We start from the raw sequence: 15,708 nt of genomic DNA on the forward strand, positions 1-15,708 counted from the left end.
GTTAATCCCCATACATTACATCATTAGTTTTAGATGAAGTGTTCCATGATTCATTGTTTGTGCATAACACCCAGTGCTCCATGCAGAACGTGCCCTCCTCAATACCCACCACCAGGCTAACCCATCCTCCCAACCCCCTCCCCTCCAGAACCCTCAGTTTGCTTTTCAGAGTCCATCGAATGACAGTCTTTTAAAACCTCTGGGTACTTCCCTCTGACCACCCTTATCTCTTCTTTCTTCTCCCTTTAATCTAGCTAGACACAACATCCTCACTGCCGGGTTTCCCTCTCCAAATGCTGTCTGTGAGCATTGTTCACTAAGGTTGACACATTCCCTTACTCTGTCAATCAGGCTTCAGGTAGGGAAGCAGGGCCACTATGAGAATTTGGATGTAATGAATTTATTACCAGAATTAGAGTGTACACAACTGAGAAAATTGAGAAAGTAAAGATCCAGAAACAGGAGTTGACAAGCCAGTATTTAGTAACCAGCTCTGGTATGGGTTGGAGCTTGTGGGGATGTCTGAAAGCTAGGAACATTGAAGACCACTTAGGAGGTCTGCGTAGAAGTCTACAGGAGGTTGTTGGTTCTTCATACCTGCTGTACCCCTGTAGACTGTCACTGAAACATCTGGAATGAGCCCAGGGTTACCCTTGTTGAGCAAGCCAGCCAGCAGCTGAGAAAGGGAACTGAATGCAGATTGGGGAAGGGTAAGACAAACTGGAACATGCTGGTCCCTCTGTGTCTGTTTCACCTCTCAAATCTCTAGCACTTCAGTTTTGGCCACCTTTAACCTAGAAACATAGAGGAAAGGATTTCCCGGAAATGTAGTCTCCAGGATGACCATATTGGTGATAGAACCATCTACCATACTTACCCGTCTTGCCAGCCCACTGCCACCTTTACCACTCATATCATGATGTAGTACATAAAATAGACAATCTTTGATAACCTGTCCCATGCTATTCTTTGCCTAGCAGATGTTCCCATTTGTTACTTTTCTTTTACATTTGAGAGAGTCAAACAGTACATGACAAAGAAAGGAAATGTGTTTATTGTCTTGAGTTGTCTCCTTTTATCATTCACTTCTGGGAGCTTCTCAAGAGTATAAGGCCAGGGATCAATCATGGCTTTTGTGATTTTTTTTTTTTTTTACTCTGGAATGTACCACTCATCTCCCCTGTCTCCACTCATATCAAAGAAAGGGAGCAAGGACCTGGTTCTGACTTCTTAGCATCATTGCCCCAGCAAAATCCAAGTTATCTAAATACAGTATGTTAAGAAGGAAATTATATGCGTTAGATCCTTGCATGACTTTAGAAATGGACTTCAGGCTAGAAGTATACACACTCCTTAGTTAGAAATGATAAAGTCACATAAGGTAGGTGAACCATGAACTCTTCAGTTTTGTTATGTTTTTTTAAAGGCTAAATAGTTAAAGAACATGAGGCAAAGCCTATTTAAAACTCATTGGTAGAATCTCAGTAGTGACTGAGATCATTTGAATTTGTTTACAATGGCACCCATATGGGATCAGTTAGTAATCCTTTTGACTGTGTTCCAACAATAGCAAACCAAAATTTTTAAAAAGGTTTATTAAATTTATTTTTATGCTATAGATTACAGATGTTGTAGAACAATACATCCCAGTATGCCTAAATCTTTTACAAAGTTTTTAAAACCCCTTAAACGTAGAAAATACACATTAAATAAATCAAATCCAGTACTGTCCTAACAGTATCAAGCATGAAAGCATTTGTAATTAAAATGAGCTTAAAGACACAGGGTTTGAGGGCATCACTAAATGCAATACATAATTCTTCCATTTAGTTCCATGAGACTTTGGCAAGTGTTTAATAGGCAAAGAGGTAAGAAATGCAATGATAAACCTCTATCCTTTAAAACTCTTACAGCTTCATCTAATTTAAATGCAGACTTGTTAATCACTACTTTTACTTTCAAATTTTAAATGCAGAAAAATTAAGCTTTTAGGGGAGAACATATCGTTGCCAAATGGGGCTCCTTTATTTTTACTCATGTGGTTTTCATCATTGCCTTTTGAAGAATCCCTTTGCCCTCTTGACTGTTTGAGGAAAGACTGCCTCATGCTATGTTCCTCAGCAAGAATTGGTAACTGTGTCTGGGTCCAGGTTGACTCTGCAAGACCCCTTTGGCATTGCAGGATTTTATCTGTGCCCTTATTAAATCTAAATGGCAAGGTTATTGTAGGGATATACACCACTTTGGTTTACACTGTCTACCTTTGGCTTTCAACATTTCAGATGGGGTGACTGGTTTAAAAGAGCTGGCTTTTCTGAGAGATCTGGCTGAACAGAACTCAGGGAAGTATGGCGTGCTGGACCGGACAGCCTTGCCTGTGATTAAGGGGAGCATGATGGTGCTGAACCAGCTGAGTAACCTGGAGACCACGGTCGGCAGGTTCTATACCAACCTTCCCAACCGGATGATTGATGAAGCGGTCTTTAGCCTTCCCTTCTCTGACGAGATGGGAGATGGTGAGTCTGGGGAAAGTCCTTTCTTTCCCCTACTAAAGAAAGGGGAAAAGAAATGGACACAAGTCGGGCGCCTGGGTGGCTCAGTTGGTTAAGCGACTGCCTTCGGCTCAGGTCATGATCCTGGAGTCCCTGGATCGAGTCCCGCATCGGGCTCCCTGCTCGGCAGGGAGTCTGCTTCTCCCTCTGACCCTCCCCCCTCTCATGTGCTCTCTCTCTCATTCTCTCTGTCAAGTAAATAAATAAAATCTTTAAAAAAAAAAGAAATGGACACAAGTCCACCAAGACAGTAACTTTTAAATGTTGTCCAACACTTATCCGTGAGCATGAGAGGGTCTGGACAGGCAAGCGGAGCGGTCATCCCTGTCTCTGGTCAGAGGGTGGTGCAGCCCTCTGCCATCAGTCCAGTAGCACTGTATCTTAGAGCAGAAATCCCCAGCCCGATTTTTATCACATTGCCCTAGCCTCAGTCAACATAATGGGTCTGTTTATTGGAGGGGCTTACTGAGGATTCCCTCATATCCACAAGTTGTTGAACTGAAACAAAAGAGTGACTTTGCAGGGCAGGTGGTAGATCTCAGAAATGATTAGGATTCAGCCTGAAAGGTAAAGCAACATGGGGTGGTCAGACAATACAGGTTTGGCAATAAGGGGTTTTCAAGCCCCGCTCTACCTCTTAAATTGTGGTCCTTGATCATTTATTTAATCGCATTCATTCATTCCCATTTGGTCACCTGTTTAAAATATAATAATGTCTTTCATATAATATATCTTTTAGGCACAGGGTTTGGGGGCATCACTAAATGCAATACATAATTCTTCCATTTAGTTCCATGAGACTTTGGCAAGTGTTTAATAGGCAAAGAGGTAAGAAATGCAATGATAAACCTCTATTCTATTCAATGATAAACCTCTAAATCTATTAGACTTATTGGTGCCTGGCATACCTCTCAACAATCATTACTGCTCTTGTTGATTTATTATCTTTTTATTATGACTCTCATCATCATCATCATCATCCTGATGTCACAAGTTATTCATATGATGTTGGGTAAAGTGTTTAACCTTCACATGATTAATTTTCCTGGTCTATGAAATGGGAAGAATATTTCTGTCAAGGCAGTTGTGAAGACGACATGCACTAATATATGTGAAGCACCTAGAGTAAAGGCTGGCCAACATATATGATCAGTAAAAGTACAACCTTTTTCATTCCCTCCTCATATTCTTGTTTATCCTTTCCCCAACATGCTTCCCTTTCTTCTCTGACAGAGAGGAGGGACGAGGAAGCTGATTACTAGCCAGACAGATACCATCACCACATAAGATCCTATTTTTATGTTCCAGTAACTAGGAACTCTCACAAATACAGATATCCCTACAAAACTCATGTATAAAAAGGCCTAGAGAGTATGTTTTCTAGAAATTAGGTAAACAGGTTTTTTCCATAAGGAAGAAATATGGTAACCTCTGCTACACGTCAATGTTTTTTATCCTTCCTAATTCTGGCAGAGCCCACAGATGTGGATAGTATAGAAACTCCCACTTTTGGATAAGGTTATTTCCTTTCATAGGGAAATGTTGAGCTGTAAATCCAAGTGACCTTTTATGCATCTAGCTCACAGTATTGAGTGCCAGCCAAGCCTTGTGTCAGGCAATGATGGGTAAGGCACACATCCCACCCTCAACAAGCATGTAAGTCTGATAAGAGAAAGACAGATCAATGAATCATGTTAATACTGTGTCAAAGGAACAAAGGCAGATGTGGAAACCGAGTCCTGTACAAGCTCGGGGTTTTATGCAGTCAAATCCTGTTACCATTAGTGATATCAGGTAGAGTAGGACCTTTTATAAAATTCACCTCTACCACCCCAAGAGTTACCCAAAGGCTTTCAGTCAAATTGTGGGCAAATCTTCGGTTCCTTGTTGGCTGATGCTTTCCAAAGTGTAGTCCTCAGGGCCTATTCTCTGAATCCTCTATGGTGTACTTCAGCGACTCCTTTACTGGTCTGTCCCATTCCTCTACTAGAGCATGCCTTTCATGTTTGTATTTTCAGTCCCCAGAACGAGTGGGTGGCATCTCTTCTAACTCCACAACACGGGGATGCTGAGCCTAGGGAATCCCATGTTTTTACATGGCTGTCATTCAAAACCCCCACAGATTAAAATATTGGTGACTGGACGTACTTCTTTTAACAAGTAAATCTGTGTACTTTAGGTTAAAGTAGAGAGGGCATTTAGGGATTTCATTAAGGGTAACAAGAGCTTAGCATACTTTATTTGCCACAATGGAATGAACGGTCTTCTCTCCGAGTTGATAATTGAAAAGTAAGATTGTGTTTCTTTTTTCAGGCTTGTTCGCAACATAGCCAAAGAAATCTGAAGTGAGCATATGGTCTCAGAGTATTTCTGTTGTACTTCACTGCTCTATGAAAACGGCTTTAATCTTAGACACAAGCCCAGGGGAGCATGGCATGCAGGTTATGACCTCTGTCTCTGTCCTAGCCGTCAAGCGCTGCTCCCATCATTTATAACCCATTTGTCCAGGGATACCTGGGCAAAAACCTCCTTAAAATACATTTTTAAAACCTTCTGTTGACTGCCTAAAGAATGCCTTTGAAATTATAATAGCACACAACTTTTCTTGTTTCCTGTTTTACTGATTTATAATTGACATAAAACAATGCATTCCTTTTAGGTATACAACATAATGATTTGATATATGTATATATTGTGACATGATCACCACAGTAAGATTAGTTAACATTCGTCACCTTGCATAAACATTTTTTTTCTTGTGATGAGAACTTCTAAGAACTGTTCTCTTAGCGGCTTTCAAATACACGATACAGTATTGTTAACTATAGTCACCAGGCTGTATATTACATCCCCAGAACTTACCTTATAACTGGGCATAACTTCTCACAAAGTTTTTCAGTGTTACTTCCTCCTACCAAGTGATACATTTCATTGGCCTTTGCGACCACAGCAAGTTCAATAATACTTTGAGTGGACCTCCATGGGTTTCTCTGTGTGGAAGTCTGTTTTTTGCAGGAGTCTTCAAGTATCCAAATCCCTTTTCTGGATGTTGATAGAAGAATGGCTTTCTGATATGCTGCTAAGGCGTGAACCTGCCATTAAGTGCAGGAAAATACAAGTGTAAGATGGAGAGAAACCATCCATCTTCTTGTTTCGAGTTTTATTTAGAACCATAGGATTGTGGCACTGCTCCAGGTGCTAGAGATCGTTCTGTCTCTGACACATGAAGAGACCCAGTTCAGAGAGGTGGTGCCACTTAACTCAGTAGGAGAGCCAGGAGGAGAGCCCCGCTGTCCTGATGCTCAGGGCCACGCACTCAGCCCACTACTCACGCTCTCTCCTCTTGTACATTTTCTTTGCCTTTGCTTTTCCCTGTCCTGATTATCCCATTGTTTTTGTATGGCCTGTGAGCTGAGAATGCCATTTATATTTTTAAAGCTTTTTTTTTTTTTTTTAAGTATATGCAACAGAAACTGGTCCAAAGCATCTACTGGCTAGCCCTTTAGGTAAAAGTTAAGGACCTCAGAACCCCCGTGACTAGAAATAGATTCCTTTGGAAACTTAGTGTCTCCTTGAGCTGCTTGGAGTTGTAATTGGTCAGATCTTATTAGATTCTGTACCTTTCCAGGTTTTTTCGCTTCATCTTTTTGTCTTTTGATAGGTTATATTAATGAAATAATCTCTTCTGGTTTACCCCTAAAAATCAGTAAAGCAGTTACCACTGTGTTCTTTAAACAGATGTGGAAACCGAGGCTCAGAGAAGTTATATCCATGTCTTATGTACAGTACATAAAGGGGCACAGCTAGGCTAGAACCCAAATTCTCAGAGTCCTTGTCCAGTGGTCTTTCACATTCCGTTGACTCTTCCCCAGTTGAGAAAACAGAATCATGTAGTAAATGCTGCTGTTTTGCTCTGATCTGGACTGTCCTGCCGTTTAGGTGAAGAAATAGTGGAAAATGTATAAATTGCCTCCAAAATTAACTGTGGTATCTGAACCCCACAGAAGACTTTCCATGCCCCACAGTCTTGTTCACTTATGCTGTCTGCAGAGGCAGTGGTTGGCTCCTAGATCACACAGGTCACCTCTTCCAAGCAGAATTTAGATAGCAGATCGTAGCCTTCGTGATTCACTAGAGGATAGCTCCAGTCTTTGTTCAGTGCCTTCTCTGCTATCCTTTGGATTGTTTTGTTTTTAACCCATAGGTTTGATAATGACTGTAAGTAAACCCTGTTATTTTGGAAACCTACTCCTGGGAATTGTAGGTGTGGACGTGAACTTGGCTTACATCCTTGAAGACGTGACGTATTACCAAGATTCTTTGGCTTCCTATACTTTTCTCATAGATGACAAAGGTAATCTGCTAAAAATTAATCATGGCAAAGAATGACTTTTTTGTAACCTGAAGAAAATAATCTGTAGATATTCTGATACTAACAAAGTAAGAAAATTACATTATTTATAGAAAAATAGTGAGACTAGAACTGCTCATTTGTAATGGAAACCATAAATGAATCTAAAAATGATGCATTTGTTTCTAGGGGCACCTGGGGCGCTCAGTCGGTTAAGCATCCGATTCTTGATTTTGGCTCAAGTCATGATCTCAGGGTCATGAGATTGAGCTCCATGCTGGCATGGAGCATGCTTATGATTCTCTCTCTCTTAAAAAAAACAAACAAAACAAAACCTCATTTGTTTCTGTGTTGTGCTAAGGAGTAGGTAACAGTTACTTAAACATCAAGAAATTAGACTTGAGGATTGAATGACATATAGAAAGTGATCCTTTGGATTTTATTTTTCTATATCATTATCTTTAAATTCACTGGCATTAAAGTTTATGTAATAGATTAGAACATTTTTATAGAAAAAACCCCAATGACCAGTACCTCCAAGATATTCTTGATTAGACAGTTGTTCTGTAATGCATCTTTCTGTACTTCAAGAGTTATGCAAGAACGCATAAAACAAATTCAGTTTTTCTTGGACTGGTGACCTGCGTACTGAGATGTTGCGTATTGGGCAGTCATCCCAGAGTATCCCACATTTCAAATGTATGATAGGCACTTATATTAGAATCCGTACTTCCTACAGCGTGTTTCCCATAGCATGTATTTTTGTTTTCTTATTTCAGGGTATACACTTATGCACCCATCTCTTACCAGGCCATATTTACTATCAGAACCCCCACTTCATACTGACATCATTCATTATGAAAATATCCCCAAATTTGAGTTGGTTCGGCAAAATATCCTAAGGTAAGGAAAAGGTGAAAGTTGTAGTATTTGGGTTTATTGTTTTTTGTTTTTTTTTCTGAAAAATAGGACCTCTTGAGGTCAAATATGAGTGTTTATTATAGGGTATAAAACAAATATATAAACTAATGTTATTAAAAGTATACTCAGTAAATTTTTCATAAGAATAGTAACTAAAATAAAATTTTATTTACTTTGTGTAACAACAGGTAAGTTCTCTTAAAACTATTATTTAGGGAAAATGTTTTGTAAATCAGATTCTATGTTCACGTTTCCATTAATTGTAAAATCAGATATATGTTACCCCATTTAAGAAAAACTCCAGTTGTACTAAATTGAAAAATGTTGGCAAAATAAAAGGTTAAGTTGAGGACCAGCTTTCCAGCATGCCAGAAAAATAGTTTGGCAAAATAGTGTCCATTCCAAGTTGACAGCACAATCATATACAACGTTTTCTTTTGAAATAAAAAACAGATTGGATTTTTTCTAACCATGATACATTATTTTGGCAGATGGTAACCTATAGAGAATGGGTCTTTGTGCTCATTGGTTGTAAATTAATGACAGTGATTCGAGACAAGTTTGTCTCTGGAAAGAATTAGAATTTGGAGGGGGGCAGGCGTAGAGAGCAAGGAATATTTTAGTGCTGAGCTGACATCATGCTTTTACGAAATTGAAAATTTCACATTATCTCTTTCAAAAGTGATGAGCTTTATTGCTTTTCAAAATCAGGAGGTGGTCATTGACTCACAGCTTCTTCCCTGCCTTTAATTAAGTGCTTAATTCTATCTTTTGCCTGAAGTATTTCATTCTGTTGCCAACGCAGCCTCCCTCTGGGCAGTCAGATCATCGCAGTCCCTGTGAATTCATCCCTGTCTTGGCATATAAACAAGCTGAGAGCCACCGGAAAGGAGGCCTATAATGTGAGCTATGCCTGGAAGATGGTGAGTTGCAGGACGCTTTGCCTGAGGAGCTGGAGAGTGCACTGCCATTTATGCGGGAATTCCTGGGAACTTCGGTCTGATAATGTTGCTAATTAATTTTAGAGCAATGGGAAAAAGAAGAGATTCCACAGATGTCCTATAATTTTTTTTTCCTTTTTTGTTTGTAAAACGAATCATTGTTCATGTGGAATAAGTTAAACTGTATAAAAGGTTACAAAGGAAAAAGTCAACTTTGCCCTTCCCTCTCTCCTACCCTTGACCTGCCATTCCCCCGAAGCCACCACTTTTACCAGTTTCCAGAACATTCTTTATTCATACACAGGTATCTCTAGCTGGGCATGTGCATGCATGTTTAATGGCTGTGTAGCGTTGGACCGTGTTGATGGACCAAACTTGTTTGAACAGTCCTCCTATCAATATATAGATTTTAGATTATATCCAGTGAGGTGTTTTTTTGTTATTGTTGTTGTTTTGTTTTGTTTATCATTTTAAACACAGATTGTGAAAGTTAGGGGTTGAAAAGGAAATACGAAAGCATAAATGCCCTCTACTGACATTCTTCAAGGCAAAGCTGAATTATTCATATTCACCACCAGCAGATGGACAGTTAAGTGACCACCTGTGGCCTTCCTTCAGTGTCCTTTGACGAGCCTCATTCAGATAGCCTCTGACCAAGGAGTCAGAGGTTTGAGCACACACTGCCCACGTTATTCATGTTGCTGCCCTTTACTCCCTCTTACCAGCCGAAAAGAAATGCTATTATGGGGCCCTTCATACTGTAATTGACCAAAAGCAGAGTGGACTTTGATTTTTTTATCATCAACTTTTAATCACGCAACTTAAAATGCAGTCATATTAGAGATTCCCTTACTTGGCCATATCTCGTGTTTAACCCACGGTCTCCAAATGGATCTACATATTCATCCCTTTAAGAATGACTTACTGAACATTTCCAGTGAGCTAAGAAGGATAAAGAGGAAGGATACTTTCTCTGCCCTCAGAGAGCATCCAGTCTAGTGGTGGATGCAGACAGACAACTTGATCCAGTGTCTGTGTCTGGAATGATAGGAATTGGGATGACAGGAATTTGGAAGTAGCCAACATGCCTTTAGATAGGACTCTCCTCCGACCTTCTTGTTCCGTTCTTTTTTTCTTCTTCTGGTTCCATTCTTAAAGCATAATTATGGCAACATTGATTTCTACAAGGGAAACAAAAGCAAACAAAATAATAAATGAAATCTTTTGAGAAATGCACAATTTACAAGCCTAATTCTACTGATATTTTATTGTTTGGTAACGCAGATTTGAGAATGGTCAAAGTCTATTTTGAAACTCAGCTCATTTTCAGAATTTTTTTAAGAATGATTGCACCATCTACCCTTATTTTTATACATTTTAACATAAGGATGAATTGCTTAATTTTCAGATCAGAAAGGGTAAACCACACCCCAGAGTACTTCATTGAAAAATACTTTTTATATTTGAAATTGGAGGTTGTTTATCTCTAGTATGTCCTGATTGAAAGCAACTCATTTGCATCCCAAGAAAATATCTCCCTTAATATTTTTTTAGCATTAAAAGAGAAAGAAGGATGGGGCACCTGGCTGGCTCAGTTGGTGGAGCATGCAATCTTGATCTCAGGGTTGTGAGTTCGAGTCCCATGTGTGGAGATTACTTAAAAATAAAATCCTTAAGAAAATAAAGAGAAAGAAGGAGATATGAGCATTTTTAAGACCTTTTTTGCACAGTGAATAAACCCACTGTTAACATTTTGGAAAGAAGTATTACCTTCTTAAGATTTTCTTCAGTGGTATCGATGAATTTTGGCCATTCTCTGTAGCCAAATGGATATGATCATGTAGTTAGCTTTCTCAGAATTCCAAAGTTGTCAAGAACATCACTATTAAGTGAAAAATTAAAGAGGTAATAAATAATGAGATAGACGTTAAAGAGGCTGGCCTGGTTACCTAGCAATATGAACAAATAATTTTAAGTTCTTTTTTGTTACTTTTGGGGGCAGGGGAGCAGATACTCCTCTTGTCTTCAGGAATAAAATGGATTCTTCTACTAAATGTAATTCAAATAGATTTAGCTTGTGTTGCGAATGATTATTTAAACTGCTTAGCATCCATAGATAGAGCCGATACTGATGGATTATTTCACTGAATTAATTTAAATAGAATGTGAGAGATTATGTTAGCAGCGCTAAGAGATTACTACTCTGTCACTGTGCAGCCCAAGTCCATCTTTGAGCATGTGAGGAGGCTGCATACTGAGCCAGAAGAAAGGATTGCCTTCAGAAGGTATTACTGTGTTCCTGTGTGACGCAGGCATGGCTCACTTCAAAACATGAATCCCAAGGGCAATCAGTGAAAAAAAAAAAAAAAAACCACTCCCCAATCATGGAGAGCCCTTATAGATATATTTTGGTTCCTTAATGCAAAGACTATTTTTTTCAGCTAAGAACATGATAAAAAAGACCTGTATTGTAAATCCGTTTTCTCAGGTGCCTGGGTGGCTCATTCGTTAAGCCTCTGCCTTTGGCTCAGGTCATGATCCCAGGGTCCTGGGATCGAGCCCCGCATCGGGCTCCCTGCTCCGCGGGAAGCCTGCTTCTCCTTCTCCCACTCCCCCTGCTTGTGTCCCTGCTCTCGCTATCTCTCTCTTTGTCAAATAAATAAATAAATAAAATCTTAAAAAAAAAAAAAAGAAAAATCCGTTTTCCTTTCCAGCGAGGAACTATTTCTGAAGTATTGCTTTTGGACGCTTAGGGGACCTTTTAATTTATCTCCTAACAGGATAGACCCTATTCTAACAATTACATTCTGGTCTCTCTGGCCAAGTTCTTGTCTTTTGGCTCCTTGGAACATGTAATGCAGGAAACAAAGGATGGCTATGTGAGACAGGAAATCGTAAATGCCACTATGGGATGCTATCATTTTCTAATGGAGGCGGTGGGCGAAAAGAATTAAATTTGCTAATCTAACTGAATATCCTTGGCAGCAGTACTTGAAAGCAATCCCACAGAGATGCAAATTTCTCCTGTGTTGAAAAAGATCCTGCAACCATCTTCATAAACCCTAAATTACACTTAACTCTAACCTGCCTACTTAAAAATTTCTCCTTGATCATGAAGTAAATCCTTTGGGCTGCTTTAGTTCTCACTGTCCTTTAGTTTTAACTTAGCTGGTTATCACACGTTCCCTTTATTGACCAACCATCTTTTAAATAGAATCTGCCTGTCTCCTTATATAATGAACTTACAGAAGTTTGGCTATCTTGTATTTTTAAGTTAAGGAGCTAGAATTAAGTAGATTGCGGGGTTTTTTGTTTGTTTGTTTGTTTTTTTATTCTTTGGTGGACACTCTTCCCAATAACTTCGTTTAAGCGTCTAAGAGCAAAGTGAACTTGGAAGTACTCCTATTTGTACATATGAGCTTAATAAATTAGGCTAAGCTCTAGAATGTTTACCTCCTGCGGTCTGAAATGACAAGTCAAGCAGCCTTTGTGAGGGAGCCATGGGATTTGGACTTTTCATGAGTCTGAGATCCTGTTCATCTCCATCCAGGAAAGGAGAAAGCATTAGGAATACATGAATAAACCAGATTCTGTATGAGCTGCATGTGTATTTTCATAATTGGCTTTCAAAACAGTCAATTCTCGGAATACTCATTGCAAAACCAACTCTGTATCTTAAAATGCATTTCAAACCCAAACAGAAGGAAGTGCTGTATTCTTATGCCATGTTCCAGCTTGGATTTGTTAGCCTAAAGAAGCAAAAGAGGCGTGGGGTTGCTGTCCCAAAGGGATTCCTTTCTAATCCCTTCATTGGCTCCATGATTTTCTGTTACATACAGTAATTTCCCTTAATCAGAAAGGAAAACAAAAAATAGATAATGTAACCTTTTGCCAGAGATAGTTTCTGTCACCCCGTCTTCATGGCTTTCATTCACTCATCAAATATTTTTCTATGTGGGACAGAGACAGAGAGAGAGCAGAAAATAATGTAGGCAAAGTCACTATCTCTAGGATAGTGTTAGAAATTTTTTATTGACTTTTCCAGGTACAGGACACTTCCTTTATTCTCTGTATTGTGGTGATACAACCGGAAATACCTGTCAAGCAACTGAAGAACCTCAACACTGTCCCCAGCAGCAAGCTGCTCTACCACCGGCTGGACCTCCTGGGCCAGCCTAGTGCTTGCCTTCACTTCAAACAGTTGGCCACTCTAGGTAAAGCCCTCGCTCTTTTCAGCTTCCTTTGTGGGCTGACTCGTAGCAACTCACTGTAAGTATCGGTTTGAATTAACCAAACCAGACCACAAAAACCCAGATACCGGATGGCAGCAGTGACAGTTGGGGTCTACAGACATGAAAACGATTGGAGGCCTTGCCTTGGATCCAGTTCTCGGGCAGATAACGAGACGAGGATTTGTGTGTTGATTTATTCAGGATGGGCTCTAAGAAGAAACGAGGGAAGAAGGGAGGGGAACAGGAGAGCAAAGGAGGAGAAAGCAAGCAAGAGTCGGATTTTAGGTGAAGTTCCAGCCTCAGCCTAATGCTATAGGGGGGCTCTGGAGTGTAAATAACCCTGAAGAGGTTGCCCAGACTCAGGAGAGGGAGCTGGACTTTCCTATTCCTTTGTATCTTTCAGCCTTCTGCTAATGCTAGGCAAAGAGGTTTTAGTAGCCCGGAGACAGTCCATCAGAGAATCACCAGTATGGCCCAGTAGAGGCAAGCACAGAGATACGGAGATAAGGGGATACAGGGCTAGAGGCTAAGAGGTGGAGAAATAGTAAAGGGGGTCTAAGGGTGGCATTCCTATGCAGCATATCTGTGTCTACCACGGGTCCCTGTCTTCAAAAAGAGCTTAGGAAATAGGCAAGTAATTGCAAGAAAGGAAAAGGGAATTTACCTGTGTAGGTACCATATATTTTGCTTTCATCATTTGCGTTGACCTATTATAGATGAGGATAGTAGCAAGGCTGAAATGTGACTCACACTCCTCCCATGCCGAGGTGCCACCTCTTTTATTGCGTGCCACCATGTGCCAGGCACATACTGGGCGTTTGCGTGGTACTCATAGTACTATAAAAGAGGCATTCTCTTTTTCACTGTTGAAAATTCTTTGGGTTCAAAAACACTAAGACTCATTAGGCAACGGGCAAACTGAGTAGAAAGGGGCACAGGCAGGAAGAGGATCAAGGATGGAAGTCCCCAGTGTCTAGATTCCACACGAGAGCCCTTGTGTTCGGGTTCCATCTTTTAAATTCCATCCTGTAGAGTTTCTGCCTGGTTATGAGATCAGGAGAGCTGGCCAGACTGAGTCGTCTCTTCTACGGCATGTTCCAACAGCGTAGACAACTTGAGGAAGGCCAAAGAGGTCGGTCGAAAAAGGTTGGCTTTTCCATTTGTTTGTTTTCATTTAGGTTTTGAGGTTTTGTCTTTTGCTTTTATACAAAAGAGCATGTATGCCCTTTAATTCATATTTTTAAGAAATGCTCACCAAATAGCCAACATGGGCATGATTCTCTTAAATGCTGTGGGAACAAGCTCAATACAACTGCTGATAAAAATGAGGTCACTGTTCTGAAATTTGAGACCGGGAAGTGCAGTAATATTGCCGGGTGAGAAAAAAGCTCAAGCTTAGATTTTTTTTAAATTTCCTTTGCACAGTCCCTTCAGCTACACTGCTCAGTAATGGTAGCCGCTAGCCACGTGGCTGTCGAGCACCTGAAGTGTGGCTAGTCCAAGCTGAGATTTACTTTAAATGTAAAACACTTAATTTTTATGTAAAGTGATGTTTTTGATATACTGGATTTCATAAAATACACTAGGAAAATTAGTTTAACCTCTTTTTACTGAATGTGGCTCCTGGAAAATTTTATATTACACTTGAGGATTGCATCATATTCTAGATGGGCAGTACTGCCTCACAGAGATGCTCACAAAACGTAGAGTTTATCAACTCAAAGACTTGATGCAGGACTAATGGATGAATTCTAGATCACACAGACAGACCATAGGCCAGGGTTTGACTTTCACTGGGCATTCTTCCCACTGTACCACCCAACTTCACCTTGGCGGTAGAACCTCCTCAGGACAACGTGAAGGGGTCATCAAGGACAGTTTAGTTGGTAATGAAAATGAAGCAGGATACTCAAACTATAATGGAAAAGGAATGAAAAAGAAGGGAGACAATGGCAAAAAAAGTGGTTTCCGTCTAATTTCATCGATGATGGGGATTTTGAAGTAAGGTGTTGAATCTATGTCAGAGCCCCATCAGGAGGGCTGAAGGAGGGACATTGTCTGTCTTGGTACACAAAGAGGAATTTTTTTAAGTGTACATCATCCAGTGCGGTTAAGTATACATGTATGTGTGTAGCTTTATGTGTCTACCTCCTAGACACAAAGCTTTGGGTCCTGCGTCTTGGTTTTTTTCTCTCCCTCAACCCAAGTCACTGCAGCAGCCTCTGCTCAAATGCCCAGTCTCTGTCACTACAAGAAAGGCCCACTCCCAAAGTGTCTCTCCCCTTAATCTCTGGCCCTACTCCTTTGCCCCTGAAGTATTATGGATTGCCTTTTGACATTTATTGCATTATTGTATCGTTCTTATTCTGTTGTTTTCCTCTTTTTAAAAATTTCTAGTCTCCAGCTGGTTCCTAAGCTCTCTGAGAGGGACAATGCTCTCTCTCTAGTGCATCTGTGCCCAGAAGGCCCCATGAGCATATGCACATGAATCCATAGCATGCTGCTAGGCAACCGAACCTTTTTAAGCTTCTGGTTTTCTTCTCCTTGATAGGACTATAATACTAATCTCCCCGGCTGTCCCATGTGGTATCATGAGAATTAAATCAGACATAGCATCACTGGAAGCACTTTCTTCTGATAATGACAAACTATGTAATTCTGATCTATCCTACTGAGGACAATTAAAAATGGATGGAAACTTGAGAGTAAAA

General features: G+C 40.1%; 1 protein-coding gene across 3 annotated transcripts in view; it reads left to right on the top strand.

Annotated features, from left to right (window-relative positions):
• Positions 1-15,708, top strand: part of CACHD1 (cache domain containing 1) — a 205,537-nt gene that overhangs the window by 160,174 nt on the left and 29,655 nt on the right. For all 3 annotated transcript variants that reach the window (XM_081818551.1, XM_081818552.1, XM_081818553.1), the window contains 5 exons: positions 2,283-2,516; positions 6,757-6,906; positions 7,683-7,806; positions 8,630-8,747; positions 12,811-12,979. In XM_081818551.1, coding sequence (XP_081674677.1) covers positions 2,283-2,516; positions 6,757-6,906; positions 7,683-7,806; positions 8,630-8,747; positions 12,811-12,979 — 795 coding nt within the window. The remainder of the gene's footprint in view (positions 1-2,282; positions 2,517-6,756; positions 6,907-7,682; positions 7,807-8,629; positions 8,748-12,810; positions 12,980-15,708) is intronic.

This window comes from Leptonychotes weddellii, chromosome 4, assembly GCF_054177405.1.
Source record: "Leptonychotes weddellii isolate Sample4059 chromosome 4, ASM5417740v2, whole genome shotgun sequence".
Taxonomy (NCBI): domain Eukaryota; kingdom Metazoa; phylum Chordata; class Mammalia; order Carnivora; family Phocidae; genus Leptonychotes; species Leptonychotes weddellii.